General features: G+C 41.2%; 1 protein-coding gene across 1 annotated transcript in view; it reads right to left on the bottom strand.

Annotated features, from left to right (window-relative positions):
- Positions 1–27,345, bottom strand: part of LOC128661200 (multiple epidermal growth factor-like domains protein 6) — a 160,346-nt gene that overhangs the window by 31,886 nt on the left and 101,115 nt on the right. Inside the window, exons 17-18 of the mRNA XM_053715450.1 lie at positions 12,663–12,758; positions 12,485–12,586 (exon numbers count right to left, since the gene is read on the bottom strand). Of these exons, the coding sequence (XP_053571425.1) occupies positions 12,485–12,586; positions 12,663–12,758 (198 nt within the window). The remainder of the gene's footprint in view (positions 1–12,484; positions 12,587–12,662; positions 12,759–27,345) is intronic.

Consider the following 27,345-nt stretch of genomic DNA (forward strand, 5'->3'; position numbering starts at 1 on the left):
AGTCTTCATCCTATCCGGGAAGAAGAGGCGATCCGGACCGGTGACCATCTTGATCCAAGCGGCATCTTCTATCTTCATCCGATGACGAACAGCTCCATCGTGAAGACCTCCAGCGCGGATCAATCTTCTTCTTCCGACGTCCAACTGAAGAATGAAGGTTCCTTTAAGGGACGTCATCCAAGATGGCGTCCCTCGAATTCCGAGTGGCTGATAGGATTCTATCAGCCAATCGGAATTAAGGTAGGAAACAGCCAATAGAATGCGAGCTCAATCTGATTGGCTGATTGGATCAGCCAATCGGATTGAACTTGATTCTGATTGGCTGATTCCTTCAGCCAATCAGAATTTTCCTACCTTAATTCCGATTGGCTGATAGAATCCTATCAGCCAATCGGAATTCGACGGACGCCATCTTGGATGACGTCCCTTAAAGGAACCTTCATTCTTCAGTTGGACGTCGGAAGAAGAAGATTGATCCGCGCTGGAGGTCTTCACGATGGAGCCGTTCGTCATCGGATGAAGATAGAAGATGCCGCTTGGATCAAGATGGTTGCCGGTCCGGATCGCCTCTTCTTCCCGGATAGGATGAAGACTTTGGAGCCTCTTCTGGACCTCTTCAGCCGCCGGATTATGGATCGCCAGCCCCCGCTTGGGCTTGGATGAAGATTTCGGAGCCAGGGCGGATCGCTGATACCCGGCGAGGTGAAGATAAGGTAGGAAGATCTTCAGGGGCTTAGTGTTAGGTTTATTTAAGGGGGGTTTGGGTTAGATTAGGGGTATGTGGGTGGTGGGTTGTAATGTTGGGGGGTATTGTATGTTTTTTTTTTACAGGCAAAAGAGCTGAATTATTTGGGGCATGCCCCACAAAAGGTCCTTTTAAGGGCTGGTAAGGTAAAAGAGCTTTGAACTTTTTTAATTTAGAATAGGGTAGGGCATTTTTTTATTTTGGGTGTCTTTGTTATTTTATTAGGGGGCTTAGAGTAGGTGTAATTAGTTTAAAATTGTAATATTTTTCTAATGTTTGTAAATGTTTTTTTATTTTTTGTACTTTAGTTAGTTTATTTAATTGTAGTTATTTGTAGGTATTTTATGTAATTAATTTATTGATAGTGTAGTGTTAGATTTAATTGTAGATAATTGTAGGTATTTTATTTAATTAATTTATTGATAGTGTAGTGTTAGGTTTAATTGTAACTTAGGTTAGGATTTATTTTACAGGTAATTTTGTAATTATTTTAACTAGGTAACTATTAAATAGTTATTAACTATTTAACAGCTATTGTACCTGTTTAAAATAAATACAAAGTTGCCTGTAAAATAAATATTAATCCTAAAATAGCTACAATATGATTATAATTTATATTGTAGCTATATTAGGATTTAGTTTACAGGTAAGTATTTAGCTTTAAATAGGATTAATTTATTTAATAAGAGTTAATTTATTTAGTTAGTTAAAAATTATATTTAACTTAGGGGGGTGTTAGGGTTAGACTTAGCTTTAGGGGTTAATACATTTATTAGAATATCGGTGAGCTCCGATCGGCAGATTAGGGGTTAATGTTTGAAGTTAGGTGTCGGCGATGTTAGGGAGGGCAGATTAGGGGTTAATACTATTTATTATAGGGTTCTTGAGGCGGGAGTGAGGCGGATTAGGGGTTAATACATTTATTATAGTAGCGGTGCGGTTCGGTCGGCAGATTAGGGGTTAATAAGTGTAGGTAGGTGGCGGCGACGTTGGGGGCGGCAGATTAGGGGTTAATAAATATTATGTAGGTGTCGGCGGTATTAGGGGCAACAGATTAGGGGTACAACATAGGGATAATGTAGGTGGCGGCGGTGTACGGAGCGGCAGATTAGGGGTTAAAAAAAATTAATAGAGTGGCGGCGGTGTGGGGGGGGGGCCTCGGTTTAGGGGTTCATAGGTAGTTTATGGGTGTTAGTGTACTTTAGAGCACAGTAGTTAAGAGCTTTATAAACTGGCGTTAGCCCAGAAAGCTCTTAACTACTGACTTTTTTCTGCGGCTGGAGTTTTGTCGTTAGATTTCTAACGCTCACTTCAGCCACGACTCTAAATACCGGCGTTAGAAAGATCCCATTGAAAAGATAGGATACGCAATTGACGTAAGGGGATCTGCGGTATGGAAAAGTCGCGGCTGCAAAGTGAGCGTTAGACCCTTTCCTGACTGACTCCAAATACCAGAGGGCGGTAAAAACCAGCGTTAGGAGCCTCTAACGCTGGTTTTCACGGCTACCGCCCAACTCTAAATCTAGCCGAATGTGTGTCTGTACTATGTTCCCAGCTGTACTAATTAGCCCTTAGTTTGTTATCACAATGTGTGTCTGTACTATGTTCACAGTTGTACTAACTAGCCCTTAGTTTATATGCTATCACAATGTGTGTCTGTACTATGTTCCCAGCTGCACTAAATAGCCCTTAGTTTATATGTTATCACAATGTGTGTCTGTACTATGTTCCCAGCTGTACTAACTAGCCCTTAGTTTATATGTTATCACAATGTGTGTCTGTACTATATTCCCAGCTGCACTAACTAGCCCTTAGTTTATATGTTATCACAATGTGTCTCTGTGCTATGTTCCCAGCTGTACTAACTAGCCCTTAGTTTATATGTTCACAATGTGTGTCTGTACTATGTTCCCAGCTGCACTAACTAGCCCTTAGTTTATATGTTATCACAATGTGTGTCTGTGCTATGTTCCCAGTTGCACTAACTAGCCCTTAGTTTATATGTTGTTATCACAATGTGTGTCTGTGCTATGTTCCCAGCTGTACTAACTAGCCCTTAGTTATATGTTGTTATCACAATGTGTGTCTGTGCTATGTTCCCAGCTGTACTAGCTAGCACTCAGTTTATATGTTGTTATCACAATGTGTGTCTGTGCTATGTTCCCAGCTGCACTAACTAGCCCTTAGTTTATATGTTATCACAATGTGTGTCTGTGTTATGTTCCCAGCTGCACTAACTAGCCCTTAGTTTATATGTTGTTATCACAATGTGTGTCTGTGCTATGTTCCCAGCTGTACTAGCTAGCACTTAGTTTATATGTTGTTATCACAATGTGTGCCTGTGCTATGTTCCCAGCTGTACTAACTAACCCTCAGTTTATATGTTATCACAACGTGTGTCTGTGCTATGTTCCCAGCTGCACTAACTAGCCCTTAGTGTATATGTTGTTATCACAATGTGTGTCTGTGCTATGTTCCCAGCTGTACTAACTAGCCCTTAGTGTATATGTTGTTATCACAATGTGTGTCTGTGCTATGTTCCCAGCTGTACTAACTAGCACTTAGTGTATATGTTGTTATCACAATGTGTGTCTGTACTATGTTCCCAGCTGTACTAACTAGCACTTAGTGTATATGTTGTTATCACAATGTGTGCCTGTACTATGTTCCCAGCTGTACTAACTAGCACTTAGTTTATATATTATCACAATGTGTGTCTGTGCTATGTTCCCAGCTGCACTAACTAGCCCTTAGTTTATATGTTATCACAATGTTTGTCTGTACTATGTTCTCAGCTGTACTAACTAGCACTTAGTTTATATGTTGTCATAATGTGTGTCTGTGCTGTTTCCAGCTGTACTAACTAGCACTCAGTTTATATGTTATCACAATGTGTGTCTGTGCTATGTTTCCAGCTGTACTAACTAGCACTTAGTGTATATGTTGTTATCACAATGTGTGTCTGTGCTATGTTCCCAGCTGTACTAACTAGCCCTTAGTTTATATGTTGTTATCACAATGTGTGTCTGTGCTATGGTCCCAGCTGTACTAACTAGCACTTAGTTTACATGTTGTTATCACAATGTGTGCCTGTACTATGTTCCCAGCTGTACTAACTAGCCCTTAGTTTATATGTTGTGATCACAATGTGTGTCTGTGCTATGTTCCCAGCTGTACTAACTAGCACTTTTTGTACATGTTCTGATCACAATGTGTGTCTGTGCTATGTTCCCAGCTGTACTAACTAGCACTTAGTGTATATGTTGTTATCACAATGTGTGTCTGTGCTATGTTCCCAGCTGTACTAACTAGCCCTTAGTTTATATGTTATCACAATGTGTGTCTGTGCTATGTTCCCAGCTGTACTAACTAGCACTTAGTGTATATGTTGTTATCACAATGTGTGTCTGTTCTATGTTCCCAGCTGTACTAACTAGCACTTAGTGTATATGTTGTGATCACAATGTGTGTCTGTGCTATGTTCCCAGCTGCACTAACTAGCACTTAGTTTATGTTATCACAATGTGTGTCTGTGCTATGTTCCCAGCTGCACTAACTAGCACTTATTTTATATGTTATCACAATGTGTGTCTGTGCTATGTTCCCAGCTGTACTAACTAGCCCTTAGTTTATATGTTATCACAATGTGTGTCTGTGCTATGTTCCCAGCTGCACTAACTAGCACTTAGTTTATATGTTGTTATCACAATGTGTGATGGAGCTTGTGGGCCAGTGTTTCTGGCGAGTCTTATGAAACAGCAATCTAAAGATCGCTGCTCCATAACCCTGTCCGCCTGTTCTGAGCAGGCCGACAGGAATCGCCATAATTCAACCCGATCGAGTACGATCGGGTTGATTGACACCCCCCGTTTATATGTTATCACAATATGTGTCTGTGCTATGGTCCCAGCTATACTAACTAGCACTTAGTTTACATGTTGTGATCACAATGTGTGTCTGTGCTATGTTCCCAGCTGTACTAACTAGCACTTAGTTTACATGTTGTGATCACAATGTGTGTCTGTGCTATGTTCCCAGCTGTACTAACTAGCCCTTAGTTTAAATGTTGTGATCACAATGTGTGTCTGTGCTATGTTCCCAGCTGTACTAACTAGCACTTAGTGTACATGTTCTGATCACAATGTGTGTCTGTGCTATGTCCCCAGCTGTACTAACTAGCACTTAGTGTATATGTTGTTATCACAATGTGTGTCTGTGCTATGTTCCCAGCTGTACTATCTCGCCCTTAGTTTATATGTTGTTATCACAATGTGTGTCTGTGGTATGTTCCCAGCTGTACTAACTAGCACTTAGTGTACATGTTCTGATCACAATGTGTGTCTGTGCTATGTTCCCAGCTGTACTAACTAGCACTTAGTTTATATGTTATCACAATGTGTGTCTGTGCTATGTTCCCAGCTGTACTAACTAGCACTTAGTGTATATGTTGTGATCACAATGTGTGTCTGTGCTATGTTCCCAGCTGCACTAACTAGCCCTTAGTTTATATGTTATCACAATGTGTGTCTGTGCTATGTTCCCAGCTGCACTAACTAGCACTTAGTTTATATGTTATTATCACAATGTGTGTCTGTGCTATGTTCACTGCTGCACTAACTAGCACTTAGTGTATATGTTGTTAACACAATGTGTGTCTGTGCTATGTTCCCAGCTGCACTAACTAGCCCTCAGTTTATATGTTAACACAATGTGTGTCTGTGCTATGTTCCCAGCTGCACTAACTAGCCCTCAGTTTATATGTTATCACAATGTGTGTCTGTCCTATGTTCCCAGCTGCACTAACTAGCCCTCAGTTTATATGTTATCACAATGTGTGTCTGTCCTATGTTCCCAGCTGCACTAACTAGCCCTCAGTTTATATGTTATCACAATGTGTGTCTGTGCTATGTTCCCAGCTGCACTAACTAGCCCTCAGTTTATATGTTATCACAATGTGTGTCTGTGCTATGTTCCCAGCTGCACTAACTAGCACTCAGTTTATATGTTATCACAATGTGTGTCTGTGCTATGTTCCCAGCTGCACTAACTAGCACTCAGTTTATATGTTATCACAATGTGTGTCTGTGCTATGGTCCCAGCTGTACTAACTAGCACTCAGTTTATATGTTATCACAATGTGTGTCTGTGCTATGTTCCCAGCTGCACTAACTAGCACTCAGTTTATATGTTATCACAATGTGTGTCTGTGCTATGGTCCCAGCTGCACTAACTAGCACTTAGTTTATAGGTTATCACAATGTGGGTCTGTGCTATGGTCCCAGCTGCACTAACTAGCACTTAGTTTATATGTTATCACAATGTGTGTCTGTGCTATGTTCCCAGCTGTACTAACTAGCACTTAGTTTATATGTTATCACAATGTGTGTCTGTGCTATGTTCCCAGCTGTACTAACTAGCACTTAGTTTATATGTTATCACAATGTGTGTCTGCGATATGTTCCCAGCTATACTAACTAGCCCTTAGTTTATATGTTATCACAATGTGTGTCTGTGCTATGTTCCCAGCTGCAGTAACTAGCACTTAGTTAACATGTTGTGATCACAATGTGTGTCTGTGCTATGTTCCCAGCTGTACTAACTAGCCCTTAGTTTAAATGTTGTGATCACAATGTGTGTCTGTGCTATGTTCCCAGCTGTACTAACTAGCACTTAGTGTACATGTTCTGATCACAATGTGTGTCTGTGCTATGTCCCCAGCTGTACTAACTAGCACTTAGTTTACATGTTGTGATCACAATGTGTGTCTGTGCTATGTTCCCAGCTGTACTAACTAGCCCTTAGTTTAAATGTTGTGATCACAATGTGTGTCTGTGCTATGTTCCCAGCTGTACTAACTAGCACTTAGTGTACATGTTCTGATCACAATGTGTGTCTGTGCTATGTCCCCAGCTGTACTAACTAGCACTTAGTGTATATGTTGTTATCACAATGTGTGTCTGTGCTATGTTCCCAGCTGTACTAACTCGCCCTTAGTTTATATGTTGTTATCACAATGTGTGTCTGTGGTATGTTCCCAGCTGTACTAACTAGCACTTAGTGTACATGTTCTGATCACAATGTGTGTCTGTGCTATGTTCCCAGCTGTACTAACTAGCACTTAGTTTATATGTTATCACAATGTGTGTCTGTGCTATGTTCCCAGCTGTACTAACTAGCACTTAGTGTATATGTTGTGATCACAATGTGTGTCTGTGCTATGTTCCCAGCTGCACTAACTAGCCCTTAGTTTATATGTTATCACAATGTGTGTCTGTGCTATGTTCCCAGCTGCACTAACTAGCACTTAGTTTATATGTTATTATCACAATGTGTGTCTGTGCTAGGTTCACTGCTGCACTAACTAGCACTTAGTGTATATGTTGTTAACACAATGTGTGCCTGTGCTATGTTCCCAGCTGCACTAACTAGCCCTCAGTTTATATGTTATCACAATGTGTGCCTGTCCTATGTTCCCAGCTGCACTAACTAGCCCTCAGTTTATATGTTATCACAATGTGTGTCTGTCCTATGTTCCCAGCTGCACTAAATAGCCCTCAGTTTATATGTTATCACAATGTGTGTCTGTGCTATGTTCCCAGCTGCACTAACTAGCCCTCAGTTTATATGTTATCACAATGTGTGTCTGTGCTATGTTCCCAGCTGCACTAACTAGCACTCAGTTTATATGTTATCACAATGTGTGTCTGTGCTATGTTCCCAGCTGCACTAACTAGCACTCAGTTTATATGTTATCACAATGTGTGTCTGTGCTATGGTCCCAGCTGTACTAACTAGCACTCAGTTTATATGTTATCACAATGTGTGTCTGTGCTATGTTCCCAGCTGCACTAACTAGCACTCAGTTTATATGTTATCACAATGTGTGTCTGTGCTATGGTCCCAGCTGCACTAACTAGCACTTAGTTTATAGGTTATCACAATGTGGGTCTGTGCTATGGTCCCAGCTGCACTAACTAGCACTTAGTTTATATGTTATCACAATGTGTGTCTGTGCTATATTCCCAGCTGTACTAACTAGCACTTAGTTTATATGTTATCACAATGTGTGTCTGTGCTATGTTCCCAGTTGTACTAACTAGCACTTAGTTTATATGTTATCACAATGTGTGTCTGCGATATGTTCCCAGCTATACTAACTAGCCCTTAGTTTATATGTTGTTATCACAATGTGTGTCTGTGCTATGTTCCCAGCTGCACTAACTAGCACTTAGTTTATATGTTGTTATCACAATGTCTGTCTGTGCTATGTTCACTGCTGCACTAACTAGCACTTAGTTTATATGTTGTTATCACAATGTCTGTCTGTGCTATGTTCACTGCTGCACTAACTAGCACTTAGTTTATATGTTGTTATCACAATGTGTGCCTGTGCTATGTTCCCAGCTGCACTAACTAGCACTTAGTTTATAGGTTATCACAATGTGTGTCTGTGCTATGTTCCCAGCTGCACTAACTAGCACTTAGTGTATATGTTATCACAGTGTGTGTCTGTGATATTTCCCCAGCTGCACTAACTAGCCCTTAGTTTATATGTTATCACAGTGTGTGTCTGTGATATTTCCTCAGCTGCACTAACAAACCCTTAGTTTATATGTTGTTATCACAATGTGTGTCTGTGCTATGTTCCCAGCTGCACTAACTAGCGCTCAGTTGATATGTTATCACAATGTGGGCTAGATTACAAGTGTGTCACAAACGGTTTTGCGTTAGCGCAATCGCGATTTTGCAAGCCATTTTTATTCCCCTGATATTACAAGTGCTGAGAAATAATGATTGCCATAGTGCAATCGCCTTTTCAGCTTCAATCATTTCTGCAATCTAAGAGCTCTGGTTAACTGTTTTCTGAAAATAAAAAGTTGCACAAAACACAACAAAAATACATTACAAGTACACTCATAAATAATAGTATTAACCCCTAATACGCTATACCCTCACATCACAAACACTAAATAAAACTATTAACCCCTAAACTGCTATCCCCCACAATGCTAAGTACCTAAATAAACTATTAACCCCTAATCCGCCAACCCCCAACATGGCAAACACTAAATACTATTAACCACTAATGCACCACCCCCTCACATCGCAAAGTACCTAAATAAACTATTAACCTCTAAACCACCATCCCCCCACAACCCAAAGTACATAAATAAACTATTAACGCCTAAAACGCCATCCCCCACAAAGCAAAGTACCTAAATAAACTATTAACCCCTAAACTGTCATTCCCCTACAAAGCAAAGTTATAAACTAACTAAACCCCCTAACCTTACACCCCATAACTTGTAAGTCTACAACAGGATTTTGTTTGCTTTAAAAGATAGATAATCCCTTTATTATCCCTTCCCTAGTTTTGCATAACCAACACAGTTATAGTAATACACTTTTTACCTCTGTGTTTATCTTGTATCTAAGCCTCTGCAAACTGCCCCCTTATTTCAGTTTTTTTTGTCAGACTTGCATTTTAGCTAATCAGTGCTGGCTCATATGAACTTCACGTGCGTGAGCACAATGTTCTCTATATGACAAACATGACCTAACACCCTCTCGTTGTGAAAAACTGTCAAACTGCCCTGAGACAAGAGGCGGCCTTCAAGGACTTAGAAATTAGCATATGAACCTCCTCGGTTTAGCTTTCAATTAAGAAAACCAAGAGAACAAAGCAAAATTGGTGATAAAAGTAAATTGGAAAATTGTTTAAAATTACATTCTCTATCTGAATCATGAAAGTTTAATTTTGGACAAGACTGTCCTTTTAACCCAAATTAAAATACCCCTAAATATCAGGAGCTTCTACAAAGAACTAAATAATCCGCCAATTATCGTTGACACATCAGATAATCATTGATTGAGAGTTGCGAATTTGGTCAACGCATACTGTGCGGATACTACAGCCTTAAACCCCGGTGTATTTATGACCGTAGAACCCTAATCTGGACCTTTGAGGATTTTGGTGGCGTCCTATTTGGCAGCTTCAGATCCCCCCCACAAACTTGGCTGGGCACAGCAGCCACAGATGACTGATAATCCTCACCTCTACAGCCCACTTACATTAAAGGGCCATGATACCCAAATGTTGAAATGCTTAAAAGTGGTGCAGCATAGCTGTAAAAAGCTGACTAGAAAATATCACCTGAACATCTCTATGTAAAAAAGAAAGATATTTTACCTCAAACCCCATTGCAAAGGGCTTTAAGCAGCAAATCAGTATGTCTGTCCCGGGACAGGCAAGTGAGTGAGCCTTGTGCACACTCATGTTATTTCCCTATTCAGTTTAAAGAAGTTTACTATGAAATCTCATGAGATCACAGTAAAAGAGTTCATGACCTCAGCACTGTTGATGCCGATAGGCTGCAGTTAATTTCTTAAATTTTTAGTTTTTTTACCTGCAGCTGGAACAGAACTTACTTCGGTTAGCTGAGGAAATTGTGAGGTAAAATATCTTCCTTTTTTACATAGTGATGCTCAGGTTATATTTTCCTGTCAGCTTTTTACAGATATACTGCATCAGTTTCAAGTGATTTAGCATATGAGTATTATGTCCCTCTTATGAGATACAACCCAATTGTACCGCAGAGGTCCCTTCTCTATAGACCTCTTTGCCTCCCGTCTGAAACACCAAGTAACCCCTTTTTTCAGCTGGAGACCAGACCCTCTAGCTCTAACCACAGATGCATTTCTTTAGAAGTGGCCGGTTTTCAATGATTACTCGAACAATTTTTTTTGTCAGGAGGAATCTTCTATCACTCTTATTGATAACCCCTTGGTGACCAGCCCAATCTTGGTTCCCAGATCTTCTGGAGATGTCTTTCCTTCCTCTTCTTCTCCTTCCCTTTCAACAAGACCTTCTCTTGAGTCCTTCAGGAAAGTATCACAATCTAGATCTTCAAGGGTCCTTACAGCTGATTGCTTGGAAGATTTCAAGGGATCCTGGGCCTCCGAGGATCTTTCGGAAGGAGCTAAATCTCTCCTCCAAGAACCTTGGGCTCTAGAAAATTATACAAATATGCCTGGGTCAGATGGTCTAATTGGTGTGGTTGCAGGAACTTGGATCCCTTTTCAGCTCCTTTAAATGAAGTGATTAACTATCTAATTTCTTTATTCAAAGCTGGAATGGCTTACAGGTCTATTAACGCTGCACGATATGCAATTTCAGCTGGTCATTCTCCTTTATCTAATATTCCTATTGGGCAAATTTCATTGGTTAAAAAACTCACAAAAGCCATTAAAATAATTTAAAAAAAATGCCCTCAAACATTTTTACTTTTGGGATGTTGATTTAGTCATCAAGTTGTTTAATAACTGGCCTCATAATAAAGAACTCTCTCTTAAACAGTTAACTTACGAACTAGCTACATTATTGTGCTTATTATCTTGTAAAAGGGTTTCAGATGTCAGAGCCATAGATTATAATTCTAAAATGTTTTCTCCTCACGGTGTAATATTTCCTATATCTAGAAGAACTAAATCTCTCTCATCCTCTTTTTTCTATCCTTACTTTTTTGAATTTCCTAAACTTTGTGTTGTTTCCTGTCTGAAGGAAAATGAATCCAGAACTCTAGTGTTTAGGTCTGCTTCTTCCTCTCAACTCCTTATTTCTTTTGTTCCACCTCATTTACCAATCACTACCACCTCTATAAGTAGATGGGTTTCATGGATTATGTCTTTAGCTAGGGTGGAAGATACATTTTCGGCTCACTCGATGAGGGGAGCCTCAGCTTCTAAAGCCTTTTCTGAATCCGCTTCCCTACAAGAAATTCTTAACGCAGCAGATTGGTCTTCTGAATCAGTTGTATTTTTAACCTATCGATTCTGTTCCACACCATCTTATTACATAATCAGTTTTGCTTTAAACTTGCAAAATAGAGTCTCTGTCTTGTAATAAAATTCTGATTATCCTAAAATAGTGACGGAATAATCTAGATTTTATTAAAGAGACAGAGACGAATATTTTCCCTCCCTCTTTTATAACATTATTTAAGTATTATTCCCTCCCAATTGGTTATAAAATATTATATTTGATACTACTTAATATTGTCTCTTTTCAGCTCCAGGCCCTTCCAGTTCAGGATTCCAGTAATTCTCAAGCCTTAATACCAAGAAGACATTGTTTATTTGACATCAAAATGACAGAGTTCCTCAAGATGTTTTAACCTGTCTACGAGATCAAAATTTTCTCTAGTCTTCAATGTGTTTAACTATTTTGTTCTGATTTTCAGAATATTGTTCTTTGTTTGTTGCTACCTTTCTATTATTGTTAGCAGCAAAGCTGATTAGATATTATGTCAGGTACTCCTTATATCATTGGACTCCCTGATTGGTTGTTCATATGTTACATAACCTTTATCTGTATCCTAGTTGGTTTAAAAAAACTTTGATTGTACTTTATTTAATTTTTTTTCTTCAGTGCTTTTAAATGCTGTCCAGTAAAGCAAAAGTCATTGCAGAATATTCATCTATGTCTCTTTAGTAAAATCTAGTTTACTCCGTCACTATGTTAGGATAATCAGAATTGTGCTCAAATGCAGTCTGCCATTTTCCTTTCTTTATGTTTCTCAATGTAAAAGTAGTAATGTATATTGTATAGTCTTAAACATTGTAAATTTTTATTGTATTGTACCCTCATGATTGTAATGTACTTTTGTATAATGCTGTGTAAAATGTTGGCACTTTATAAACAAACAATAATAATAATATAATATCTCTGGCACTCCTTACCTGTCTCACACTGTGATCCCAGGAATCCGGCTGGACAACGGCAGGAGTTATAGCCAATGCAGCGCCCTCCATTCGCACAGGGTTTCTCACAGCGTACAGGTTCTGAGGAGGAAGTGACACATGATGAGCTGGATGTATAACCCTTCCCCCACTCACTCAGCCACTGCTGCTGTCTTACCTATCTGGCATCGGGCACCAAGCCACCCGACGGGGCATACGCACTTGTTGACATCAATACATTTGCCTCCGTTTTGGCACGGTGGCGAGCAGAGCGCTAGGGAGAAAAACATTAAGACGTTATAGAGATTTACTGTCCATCACATTCACATCACTTTAATAATTGTCATGTTATTGGCTGCTGAAGAGATTTTTTTAATGCTGACGCAAATCACAATCAGCCATTTTCATTGTAAAATAAAAAAAAATTATCCTGTACTTAGCATGTGCCAGTCCTGTTCTAATCACAATCTAAAGTCTTGATACTAATTGACACATTTACTGGGCCATTTTGTACTTATAGAATTCCACAGCTAAAAGCACTTGATAACCCCCCAGACAATACTTTTCTACGGTGGATGTTGCATTGATTTGTGAATGAGCAAATCACCCTGACATTAACCACATCCATTTTGGATAATATCAGGTCACAAAAGATACGAATCCTAACAGCTCAGTCAACTACAGTTAAAAAAATGAATAATAAGCCAAATGAGTGTATAACAGAACAAACACAAATGGTTATAGCCATAGCTGAACATTTGCCAGTAGAGACACTGGGATGGTGTCTGAAAAACTGGAAGTGTCCTGATAAAAAGGAACGTCTGGTCACCCTGATTAACAGGAAACATTTGAGACAAAAGCCAGTATGGTGGTTATTTGTAGTAGGCGACTGTGGATACACATTTAATTTACTAAACTGTTACAGCATTTTATTTCTAAACAAATTATTTTCTGTTATTTAATATACAGTTACTATTGACACCTGCCCATCCTGCTACAGATGAGGCTGTGGCCAGTGATTGGAGCATATGTAGATATGCTTGCTTCTCATTGAATCAGCAGCTGGAGTGGTACAGAAGTATACCTTTGTAGGTGTTAATTGAAAAGTAAATTAAAGGAACTTTATTAAAAAATAAATAAATCTAATTTAATGCAGTGTCTCTTAATTCTAGTCTTCAATAAGCCTTAAAGGGACACTAAACCCCCAAATTTTCTTTCATGATTCAAGTAGAGAATACAATTTTAAACATTCTAATTTACTTCTATTATTTAATTTGCTTTATTCTTTAGATATCCTTTGTTGAATAAATTGCAATGCACATGGGAGAGCCAATCACTCGAGTTATCTATCGGCAGCAACCAATCAGCAGCTACTGAGCCTATCTAGATATGCTTTTCAGCAAAGTATATCAAGAAAATGAAGCAAATTAGATAATAGAAGTAAATTGGAAAGTTGTTTAAAATTGCATGCTCTTTCTAAATCATGAAAGAAAAAAATGTGTGAATTCAAGGTACCCCTGCAGACTCGCCAGAAACAGCAGTTATCAAGCAGCGGTCACAAAGACTGCTCTCAGCAGGCGGACAGACATCGCTGGAAATCAACCTGATTGAGTACGATCGGGTTGATTGACACCCCCCTGCTGGCGGCCCATTGGCCACGAGTCTGCAGGGGGCGGCTTTGCACCAGCAGCTCTTGTGAGCTGCTGGTACAATGCTGAATACGGCAAGCGTATTGCTCGCCGTATTCAGCAAGTTCTTGCGGACCTGATCCGCACTGTCGGATCAGGTCCGCCAGACTTTCTTAAATAGGGGCCTAAATCTGGTGTCTTTTTTAATAAAAGGTTAAGAAAAGAATGGAAGGTGCTGTGGAGTGTTAAAAAAGGGGGGGGGGTTTAAAAGGAGAGGTCTGGAACTTGGCGACTTTAAAGGTCAAGCCTCAAACCTAACACCTGTCTCCCAGATCTGCAAACAAGCTTAAAAGCCTCAAATCTAACACCAGACTCCCAGATCTGCAAACCAGCTTAAAAGCCTCAAATCTAACACCAGTCTCCCAGATCTGCAAACCAGCTTAAAAGCCTCAAATCTAACACCAGTCTCCCAGATCTGCAAACCAGCTTAAAAGCCTCAAATCTAACACCAGTCTCCCAGATCTGCAAACCAGCTTAAAAGCCTCAAATCTAACACCAGTCTCCCAGATCTGCAAACCAGCTTAAAAGCCTCAAATCTAACACCAGTCTCCCAGATCTGCAAACCAGCTTAAAAGCCTCAAATCTAACACCAGTCTCCCAGATCTACTAACCAGCTTAAAAGTCTCAAATCTAACACCAGTCTCCCAGATCTACTAACCAGTATAAAAGCCTCAAATCTAATACTAGTCTCCCAGATCTGCTAACTACTTGTAATGTACTACTTATGTATAAGAATTTACTAGGAGATATCTTAGTTGATATCTTAATAGTTAGGTATAAGTTACTCAGTAACACCTTATAATCAAAATAATGGAGATGTGTCACTGTGTCAACAATTAGCGAGATTTCCTCAGTTAACACATTGAGTTAATTTATGCCAAAGTGAAGCAGTAAGATTAACTTAAAAATAACTTTACTAAGATCAACATGGCAATAAAGGTGTTACCGTTATCAGGAGGGGTGTGCTCAGGATGGTACCGGAGACGTCGGAAGCAAGACAGGCTGGTCGGTATCTCACACAGTACTCACTGCATCCAAAGATGCCGGGAGTGAGAAGGCTGTTCAGGTTACTCAGCACGTCCGTAGCTGATGACGTCAGAGTAGAGCACACGATCTCTCGGAAGAAAGGAGAGAATCAGTTGAAGTTCAAAGTTGTAAACTGGTTCTTTTCAGAATGTCTGGAAACAGGTAACAGGAATTGAAGGGAAATAATTCCTCAGAGCTAGTTAGGTTAAGACTCCGTAGCTGAATGGCTACAACACTCAATTCGCCAGCAAAGGAAAATAGGAGGTGGGTCCTTAAATAGTAAAAGGAAGTAAAATCCTTAAAGGGACAGCATACAACCGGAACAATCCTCACATAGGCCCCCCAAAAAAGGAACCACAGCGAGGTTCAAGGCCGTGGTCTATCCGGAAACCTCCTATGGAAAATGGAAACCAGCCGAGGTGCAGACACATTAGAGGCCGGTTCCCAGGAATCCTCGTCATGTCCGTAACCCTTCCAATGTATCAAATAAAACAACCGTCCATGACGGTAACGGGAATCTAGGATGGCCTGAACTTCATAATCAACATCAGGAACACCAACACCAGGAGCAGGAAGAGATGCAGAGCCAGACGCAGGTGAGGTGCAAGGCTTAACCAATGAGACATGGAAGGTAGGGTGAATTCGGATGGTAGAAGGGAGGTCGAGAGTAACAGTAACAGGATTTACCAAACGTAGGATAGGGTAGGGTCCAATGAATAATGGACCTAACTTTCGACTAGGATAAGGGAGCTTCAGATTCTTGGTTGAGAGCCAGACAAGTTGACCCACGGAGTACTCTGGGGCCTTTCTATGGCGAAGGTTGTAGTGACTCCGTTGAGTAGCTTGGGCTTGATGGATATTGTCCCGTACAGATGTGAAGATCTGGGACATGTCATTCACCAGATCATTGACTCGTGGACAAGGTGTTTCTATTCGTGGGAAGAGATCAAAACGAGGGTGGTAGCCATAGTTGATGAAAAAGGGACTGTATCCAGTTGAAGAACTTTTGCTATTATTGTAAGCAATCTCAGCCAGAGGTAAGTAGGATGCCCATGCGTCTTGCTGATGGGAACAGTAGCATCTCAGGTATTGTTCGAGGCACTGATTGACACGCTCTGTTTGCCCGTTAGTCTGGGGGTGATAGGAGGTGCTGAGACGTTGTTCTATATGTAATGCCTTACAAAGGTTTCTCCAGAACCTTGAGGTGAACTGTGTTCCCCTATCACTTATCAGAACCTTGGGAATGCCATGTAGTCGAATAATTTCCTTAACAAAGATCTCACTTGTCTTTTCCGCCGAAGGTAAAGCAGTGAGTGGGATAAAATGTGCCATTTTTGAAAATAAATCGGTTACAACCAATATAGTAGTGTATGACAACGATAAGGGGAGTTCAACGATGAAATCCAATGAAACCGTCTCCCAAGGTGCATGTGGAACCGGTATTGGATGGAGTAACCCAGTGGGAAGTTGTCTAGAATGTTTTGTTGTGGCACAAATGTAACACTGTGAGATATAGAGATTCAAATCTTTCAACATAGTAGGCCACCAAAAAGATCTTTTTAGGAGATCTTGAGATTTCATGAGACCCAAATGTCCAGCTAAGGGTGAGTTATGAACCAAATTAAGTACAGATGGTCTGAGAGAGGGGGGTACATAGAACCTATCCTGGTATCTGTATAGGCGGTCCGAGTCTAAGTGCAAATCACTCAGAGGTTTCGTGTCATCGGTCTGTTGTGCCTCCTGTAGATAGGGGATCAAGTCCGTCAGCATACCAACAATGCAATGTTTTGGTATCACAGTAGAAGGAATCTGGGTTGGAGAGAGTCTTTGATCCTTTCGAGATAAGGCGTCAGCCTTACCATTTTTTGTACCAGGTCGATAGGTGATAATGTAACGGAATCTGGAGAAGTAGAGGCTCCAACGTAATTGCCTAGATGATAGAGTCCTGTTGGACTGTAAGTACTGGAGGTTTTTATGGTCGGTATAGATTACTATGGGATGATGTGCACCTTCTAGTAGATGACGCCAATGATCAAAAGAGGCCTTGATGGCCAGGAGCTCCTTCTCTCCTACCGGATAATTGAGTTCCGCGGGGAGCATAAGTCTTGAGAAGAATGCCACAGGATGTAAGGGTTCCTTAAAGGATTTCCTCTGTGACAAAATGGCCCCAATCGCATATTCGGATGCGTCAACTTCTAGAATAAATTGTTTGTCTAAATCTGGGAACTATAAGATAGGAGCTGATGAGAATTTATGTTTTAGCAAATCAAACACTGCCTGCGTCTGATTTGTCCACTTGAAGTGAGAGTTGAGTTTTGTGAGATCTGTCAGTGGTTTGGTTGTTTTGGCAAAACCTGGAATAAACTTCCTGTAGAAGTTAGAAAAGCCCAGGAAACGCTGGACTTCCTTCTTTGAGGTGGGAATGGGCCAGGTTTGAATAGCCTGCACCTTATCTTCTTGCATACTAATACCTAATGGAGTGATATGGTATCCTAGAAAAGCTATATCATCTGTGTCAAAGATGCACTTTTCAAGTTTGGCGTAAAGCCGGTGTTCTCTTAATCTGGATAAGACATTCCTTACATGTATTCTGTGTTGGTTAAGGTCTGCAGAGTAGATCAGAATGTCATCCAAATATACAACCACGTAAACATCAAGTATGTCTCTAAAAATGTCGTTGATTAAACATTGAAATGTTGCTGGAGCGTTGCACAACCCGAATGGCATTACAGTATATTCAAACAGGCCATATCTGGTCCTGAATGCTGTAAGCCATTCGTCTCCAGCTCTCATTCTGATGAGATTATAGGCACCTCGGAGATCCAATTTTGTGTAAACCGAGGCACCCCTCAATCTCTCTATCAGCTCTGGTATGAGTGGGAGTGGGTACCTATTTTTTTTAGTACGTCTGTTCAGCTCTCTATAATCAATAATAGGCCTTAAAGACCCATCCTTATTAGTGACAAAAAACATGCCAGCCCCAGCTGGCGACGTGCTAGGTCTTATGAACCCCTTCCTGAGGTTCTCATCAATATAACTTTTAAGATGTTCCAGTTCGGGCTTAGATAAAGGATAGATATGCCCGAAAGGGATGGAAACCCCAGGAAGGAGATCAATCGGGCAATCATATGCCCTATGGGGCGGCAGAGTTTCAGCATCCTTTTTGTCAAAAACGTCACTAAAGTCGAGATAATGTGTGGGAATAGCAGATTCTGTAATGTTTAGTACTGTAGGTGTACTATGTTTTGTTTCAGGAGGAGTGTTTGTAGGAAACGTGAGACCAAGAGTATGCCAATCAATCAAAGGTTTATGTTGGCGTAACCAATGAATCCCGAGTATGACATTAAACATAGGGGAATGTGTGACATCTAAGGTTAAATCCCCAGAGATGTAAGTCTTAGTAGAGAGATGTAGTGGTAATGTCTGATGGGTGACAGGACCTGTGGATAAAGACCTACCATCAATGAATTTTACAGAGACAGGGTTCTGCTTACACAACAATGGAATTTTATTACATTTTGCAAATGTCATATCAACAAAATTCCCACAGGAACCCGTGTCAACAATAGCTTCAGTCGTGATCCTGTTGTTGTCCCACTGCAAAACAATGGGTATGGTTATAAACCTGGATGACAGTGTACCACTCACAGAACTTAAATGGAAGTTAGATAACTTACATGATTTTTGTTTAGAGAGGACTGGACAGTCCTTAACCTCATGATTTGTAGCTGCACAATACATGCACAAAGTCCCAGTGAATTTTTCAGGGGGTGAAACCGAGGGTTCTGGGTGTGTCTCTGTTTGACTAGGTTTTACTGAAAGTACCTCTCTAAGACAGGCTTTAAGTGCCTGGTTCTCAACTTGAAGTTCTTGGAAGGAGTTGCTAATGTAATCCATTCTATCAGACAGAGCCTGGATACGGTTTGCCATAGTATCCTGATCCATGTCAGCCTTAAAGTAGTACGTCAATTTCCTCAAGTGCAGTAAACAATAAGGATTTTTATATATATATACCTTACTTTCTTGGGCTGGCGAATTCTGTAATGTACTACTTATGTATAAGAATTTACTAGGAGATATCTTAGTTGATATCTTAATAGTTAGGTATAAGTTACTCAGTAACACCTTATAATCAAAATAATGGAGATGTGTCACTGTGTCAACAATTAGCGAGATTTCCTCAGTTAACACATTGAGTTAATTTATGCCAAAGTGAAGCAGTAAGATTAACTTAAAAATAACTTTACTAAGATCAACATGGCAATAAAGGTGTTACCGTTATCAGGAGGGGTGTGCTCAGGATGGTACCGGAGACGTCGGAAGCAAGACAGGCTGGTCGGTATCTCACACAGTACTCACTGCATCCAGAGATGCCGGGAGTGAGAAGGCTGTTCAGGTTACTCAGCACATCCGTAGCTGATGACGTCAGAGTAGAGCACACGATCTCTCGGAAGAAAGGAGAGAATCAGTTGAAGTTCAAAGTTGTAAACTGGTTCTTTTCAGAATGTCTGGAAACAGGTAACAGGAATTGAAGGGAAATAATTCCTCAGAGCTAGTTAGGTTAAGACTCCGTAGCTGAATGGCTACAACACTCAATTCGCCAGCAAAGGAAAATAGGAGGTGGGTCCTTAAATAGTAAAAGGAAGTAAAATCCTTAAAGGGACAGCATACAACCGGAACAATCCTCACACTACTATAGTGGCCTCAAATCTAAAACCATTCTCCCATATCTGCAAACCAGCTTAAAAGCCTCAAGTCTAACACCCGTTTCCCAGATCTGCTAACCAGTATAAAAGCCTCAAGTCTAACAACCGTCTCCCAGATCTGCTGACCAGTATAAAAGCCTCAAATCTAACACCAGTCTCCTAGATCTGCTGACCAGTATAAAAGCCTCAAATCTAAAACCATTCTCCCAGATCTGCTGACCCAGTATAAAAGCCTCAAATCTAAAACCAGTTTCCCAGATCTGTTAACCAGTATAAAAGCCTCAAATCTAACACCAGTCTCCCAGATCTGCTAACCAGTATAAAAGCCTCAAGTCTAACACCAGTCTCCCAGATCTGCTGACGAGTATAAAAGCCTCAAATCTAACACCAGTCTCTCAGATCTGCTAACCAGTATAAAAGCCTCAAATCTAACACCAGTTTCCCAGATCTGCTGACCACTATAAAAGCCTCAAGTCTAACACCTATCTCCTAGATCTGCTGACCAGTATAAAAGCCTCAAATCTAACACCAGTCTCCCAGATCTGCTAACCAGTATAAAAGCCTCAAATCTAACACCAGTTTCCCAGATCTGCTGACCAGTATAAAAGCCTTAAATCTAACACCAGTCTCCCAGAGCTGCTGACCAGTATAAAAGCCTCAAAATCTAACACCAGTTGCCCAGATCTGCTAACCAGTATAAAAGCCTCAAATCTAACACCAGTCTCCCAGATCTGCTAACAAGTATAAAAGCCTCAGGTCTAACACCTGTCTCCCAGATCTGCTAACCAGTATAAAAGCCTCAGATCTAACACCTGTCTCCCAGATCTGCTAACCAGTAAAAAAGCCTCAGATCTAACACCTGTCTCCCAGATCTGCAAACCAGTATAAAAGCCTCAGATCTAACACCTGTCTCCCAGATCTGCTGACCAGTATAAAAGCCTCAGATCTAACACCTGTCTCCCAGATCTGCTAACCAGTATAAAAGCCTCAAGTCTAACACCAGTCTCCCAGATCTGTTGACCAGTATAAAAGCCTCAAATCTAACACCAGTCTCTCAGATCTGCTGACCAGTATAAAAGCCTCAAATCTAACACCAGTCTCTCAGATCTGCTAACCAGTATAAAAGCCTCAAATCTAACACCAGTTTCCCAGATCTGCTGACCAGTATAAAAGCCTCAAGTCTAACACCCATCTCCTAGATCTGCTGACCAGTACAAAAGCCTCAAATCTAACACCAGTCTCCCAGATCTGCTAACCAGTATAAAAGCCTCAAATCTAACACCAGTTTCCCAGATCTGCTGACCAGTATAAAAGCCTTAAATCTAACACCAGTCTCCCAGATATGCTGACCAGTATAAAAGCCTCAAATCTAACACCAGTCTCCCAGATCTGCTGACCAGTATAAAAGCCTCAAATCTAACACCAGTCTCCCAGATCTGCTGACCAGTATAAAAGCCTCAAGTCTAACACCAGTCTCCCAGATCTGCTAACCAGTATAAAAGCCTCAAGTCTAACACCAGTCTCCCAGATCTGCTAACCAGTATAAAAGCCTCAAAATCTAACACCAGTCGCCCAGATCTGCTAACCAGTAGAAAAGCCTCAAATCTAACACCAGTCTCCCAGATCTGCTAACAAGTATAAAAGCCTCAGATCTAACACCTGTCTCCCAGATCTGCTGACCAGTATAAAAGCCTCAAATCTAACACCAGTCTCTCAGATCTGCTAACCAGTATAAAAGCCTCAAATCTAACACCAGTTTCCCAGATCTGCTGACCAGTATAAAAGCCTCAAGTCTAACACCCATCTCCTAGATCTGCTGACCAGTATAAAAGCCTCAAATCTAACACCAGTCTCCCAGATCTGCTAACCAGTATAAAAGCCTCAAATCTAACACCGGTTTCCCAGATCTGCTGACCAGTATAAAAGCCTTAAATCTAACACCAGTCTCCCAGATATGCTGACCAGTATAAAAGCCTCAAATCTAACACCAGTCTCCCAGATCTGCTGACCAGTATAAAAGCCTCAAGTCTAACACCAGTCTCCCAGATCTGCTGACCAGTATAAAAGCCTCAAGTCTAACACCAGTCTCCCAGATCTGCTAACCAGTATAAAAGCCTCAAAATCTAACACCAGTCGCCCAGATCTGCTAACCAGTATAAAAGCCTCAAATCTAACACCAGTCTCCCAGATCTGCTAACCAGTATAAAAGCCTCAGATCTAACACCTGTCTCCCAGATCTGCAAACCAGTATAAAAGCGTCAGATCTAACACCTCTCTCCCAGATCTGCTAACCAGTATAAAAGCCTCAAGTCTAACACCAGTCTCCCAAATCTGCTAACCAGTATAAAAGCCTCAAGTCTAACACCTGTCTCCCAGATCTGCAAACCAATATAAAAGCCTCAAGTCTAACACCAGTCTCAGTATAAAAGCCTCAGATCTAACACCTGTCTCCCAGATCTGCTGATCAGTATAAAAGCCTCAGATCTAACACCTGTCTCCCAGATCTGCTAACCAGTATAAAAGCCTCAAGTCTAACAACCGTCTCCCAGATCTGCTGACCAGTATAAAAGCCACAAATCTAACATCAGCCTCCCAGATCTGCTAACCAGTATAGAAGCCTCAAATCTAACACCAGTCTCCCAGATCTGCTGACCAGTATAAAAGCCTCAAATGTAAAACCATTCTCCCAGATCTGCTGACCCAGTATAAAAGCCTCAAATCTAAAACCAGTTTCCCAGATCTGTTAACCAGTATAAAAGCCTCAAATCTAACACCAGTCTCCCAGATCTGCTAACCAGTATAAAAGCCTCAAATCTAACACCAGTCTCCCAGATCTGTTGACCAGTATAAAAGCCTCAAATCTAACACCAGTCTCTCAGATCTGCTGACCAGTATAAAAGCCTCAAATCTAACACCAGTCTCTCAGATCTGCTAACCAGTATAAAAGCCTCAAATCTAACACCAGTTTCCCAGATATGCTGACCAGTATAAAAGCCTCAAGTCTAACACCCATCTCCTAGATCTGCTGACCAGTACAAAAGCCTCAAATCTAACACCAGTCTCCCAGATCTGCTAACCAGTATAAAAGCCTCAAATCTAACACCAGTTTCCCAGATCTGCTGACCAGTATAAAAGCCTTAAATCTAACACCAGTCTCCCAGATATGCTGACCAGTATAAAAGCCTCAAATCTAACACCAGTCTCCCAGATCTGCTGACCAGTATAAAAGCCTCAAATCTAACACCAGTTTCCCAGATCTGCTGACCAGTATAAAAGCCTCAAGTCTAACACCAGTCTCCCAGATCTGCTAACAAGTATAAAAGCCTCAGATCTAACACCTGTCTCCCAGATCTGCAAACCAGTATAAAATCCTCAGATCTAACACCTGTCTCCCAGATCTGCTAACCAGTATAAAAGCCTCAGATCTAACACCTGTCTCCCAGATCTGCAAACCAGTATAAAAGCCTGAGATCTAACACCTGTCTCCCAGATCTGCTAACCAGTATAAAAGCCTCAAGTCTAACACCAGTCTCCCAGATCTGTTGACCAGTATAAAAGCCTCAAATCTAACACCAGTCTCTCAGATCTGCTAACCAGTATAAAAGCCTCAAATCTAACACCAGTTTCCCAGATCTGCTGACCAGTATAAAAGCCTCAAGTCTAACACCCATCTCCTAGATCTGCTGACCAGTATAAAAGCCTCAAATCTAACACCAGTCTCCCAGATCTGCTAACCAGTATAAAAGCCTCAAATCTAACACCGGTTTCCCAGATCTGCTGACCAGTATAAAAGCCTTAAATCTAACACCAGTCTCCCAGATATGCTGACCAGTATAAAAGCCTCAAATCTAACACCAGTCTCCCAGATCTGCTGACCAGTATAAAAGCCTCAAGTCTAACACCAGTCTCCCAGATCTGCTGACCAGTATAAAAGCCTCAAGTCTAACACCAGTCTCCCAGATCTGCTGACCAGTATAAAAGCCTCAAGTCTAACACCAGTCTCCCAGATCTGCTAACCAGTATAAAAGCCTCAAAATCTAACACCAGTCGCCCAGATCTGCTAACCAGTATAAAAGCCTCAAATCTAACACCAGTCTCCCAGATCTGCTAACCAGTATAAAAGCCTCAGATCTAACACCTGTCTCCCAGATCTGCAAACCAGTATAAAAGCGTCAGATCTAACACCTCTCTCCCAGATCTGCTAACCAGTATAAAAGCCTCAAGTCTAACACCAGTCTCCCAAATCTGCTAACCAGTATAAAAGCCTCAAGTCTAACACCTGTCTCCCAGATCTGCAAACCAATATAAAAGCCTCAAGTCTAACACCAGTCTCAGTATAAAAGCCTCAGATCTAACACCTGTCTCCCAGATCTGCTGATCAGTATAAAAGCCTCAGATCTAACACCTGTCTCCCAGATCTGCTAACCAGTATAAAAGCCTCAAGTCTAACACCAGTCTCCCAGATCTGCTAACCAGTATAAAAGCCTCAAAATCTAACACCAGTCGCCCAGATCTGCTAACAGTATAAAAGCCTCAAATCTAACACCAGTCTCCCAGATCTGCTAACCAGTATAAAAGCCTCAGATCTAACACCTCTCTCCCAGATCTGCTAACCAGTATAAAAGCCTCAAGTCTAACACCAGTCTCCCAAATCTGCTGACCAGTATAAAAGCCTCAAGTCTAACACCAGTCTCCCAGATCTGCTGATCAGTATAAAAGCCTCAGATCTAACACCTGTCTCCCAGATCTGCTAAAAAGTATAAAAGCCTCAAGTCTAACACCAGTCTCCCAGATCTGCTGACCAGTATAAAAGCCTCAAATCTAACACCAGTCTCCCAGATCTGCTAATCAGTATAAAAGCATCAAGTCTAACACCCGTCTCCCAGATCTGCTAACCAGTATAAAAGCCTCAGATCTAATACCAGTCTCCCAGATCTGCTAACCAGTATAAAAGCCTCAAGTCTAACACCCGTCTCCCAGATCTGCTAACCAGTATAAAAGCCTCAAGTCTAACACCTGTCTCCCAGATCTGCAAACCAATATAAAAGCCTCAAGTCTAACACCAGTCTCCTAGATCTGCTAACCAGCTTAAAAACCTCAGATCTAACACCAGTCTCCCAGATCTGATAACCAGTATAAAAGCCTCAAATCTAAAACCAGTCTTCCAGATCTGCTAACCAGTATAAAAGCCTTAAATCTAACACCAGTCTCCCAGATATGCTGACCAGTATAAAAGCCTCAAGTCTAACACCAGTCTCCCAGATCTGCAAACCAGTATAGAAGCCTCAGATCTAACACCTCTCTCCCAGATCTGCTAACCAGTATAAAAGCCTCAGATCTAACACCTGTCTCCCAGATCTGCAAACCAGTATAAAAGCCTCAGATCTAACACCTCTCTCCCAGATCTGCTGACCAGTATAAAAGCCTCAATTCTAACACCTGTCTCCCAGATTTGCAAACCAATATAAAAGCCTCAAGTCTAACACCAGTCTCCCAGATCTGCTAACCAGTATAAAAGCCTCAAGTCTAACACCTGTCTCCCAGATCTGCAAACCAGTATAAAAGCCTCAAGTCTAACACCCGTCTCCCAGATCTGCTAACCAGTATAAAAGCCTCAAATCTAACACCAGTCTCTCAGATCTGCTAACCAGTATAAAAGCCTCAGATCTAACACCTGTCTCCCAGATCTGCTGACCAGTATAAAAGCCTCAAGTCTAACACCCATCTCCTAGATCTGCTGACCAGTATAAAAGTCTCAAATCTAACACCAGTCTCCCAGATCTGCTAACCAGTATATAAGCCTCAAATCTAACACCAGTTTCCCAGATCTGCTGACCAGTATAAAAGCCTTAAATCTAACACCAGTCTCCCAGATATGCTGACCAGTATAAAAGCCTCAAATCTAACACCAGTCTCCCAGATCTGCTGACCAGTATAAAAGCCTCAAGTCTAACACCAGTCTCCCAGATCTGCTAACCAGTATAAAAGCCTCAAAATCTAACACCAGTCGCCTAGATCTGCTAACCAGTATAAAAGCCTCAAATCTAACACCAGTCTCCCAGATATGCTAACCAGTATAAAAGCCTCAGATCTAACACCTGTCTCCCAGATCTGCAAGCCAGTATAAAAGCCTCAGATCTAACACCTGTCTCCCAGATCTGCAAACCAGTATAAAAGCCTCAGATCTAACACCTGTCTCCCAGATCTGCTGACCAGTATAAAAGCCTCAGATCTAACACCTGTCTCCCAGATCTGCTAACCAGTATAAAAGCCTCAAGTCTAACACCAGTCTCCCAGATCTGCTGACCAGTATAAAAGCCTCAAATCTATCACCAGTCTCCCAGATCTGCTAACCAGTATAAAAGCATCAAGTCTAACACCCATCTCCTAGATCTGCTAACCAGCTTAAAAGCCTCAGATCTAACACCAGTTTCCCAGATCTGCTAACCAGTATAAAAGCCTGAAATCTAAAACCAGTCTCCCAGATCTGCTAACCAGTATAAAAGCCTCAGATCTAACACCTGTCTCCCAGATCTGCTAACCAGTATAAAAGCCTCAGATCTAACACCTGTCTCCCAGATCTGCTGACCAGTATAAAAGCCTTAAATCTAACACCAGTCTCCCAGATCTGCTGACCAGTATAAAAGCCTCAAATCTAACACCAGTCTCCCAGATCTGCTAACCAGTATAAAAGCATCAAGTCTAACAACCATCTCCTAGATCTGCTAACCAGTATAAAAGCATCAAGTCTAACACCAGTCTCCCAGATCTGCTAACCAGTATAAAAGCATCAAATCTAAAACCAGTCTCCCAGATCTGCTGACCAGTATAAAAGCCTCAAGTCTAACACCAGTCTCCCAGATCTGCTAACCAGTATAAAAGCCTCAAGTCTAACACCAGTCTCCCAGATCTGCTGACCAGTATAAAAGCCTCAAATCTAACACCAGTCTCCCAGATCTGCTAACCAGTATAAAAGCATCAAGTCTAACACCCATCTCCTAGATCTGCTAACCAGTATAAAAGCCTCAATCTAACACCAGTCTCCCAGATCTGCTAACCAGTATAAAAGCATCAAATCTAAAACCAGTCTCCCAGATCTGCTAACCAGTATAAAAGCATCAAATCTAACACCAGTCTCCCAGATCTGCTAACCAGTATAAAAGCCTCAGATCTAATACCCATCTCCCAGATCTGCTAACCAGTATAAAAGCCTCAGATCTAATACCCGTCTCCCAGATGTACAAGCACTAGCCCTCCACTCCTCCCACCACGATGTTTACTTAAATATATAATCACCTCCTAACAGCAATTGGGTGCAGCTGTCTATACCAGGATAGAGACGCTACTTCTTACTCACAGCCTCTGTACTGACACTTTATTCTGTTACACTTTTCCAATCCTCATTTCCTCACTCACCACACACTGTTGTCGTATTGTTTCC

This window comes from Bombina bombina, chromosome 5 (genome assembly GCF_027579735.1).
Source record: "Bombina bombina isolate aBomBom1 chromosome 5, aBomBom1.pri, whole genome shotgun sequence".
In the NCBI taxonomy this organism is placed as follows: Eukaryota; Metazoa; Chordata; class Amphibia; order Anura; family Bombinatoridae; genus Bombina; species Bombina bombina.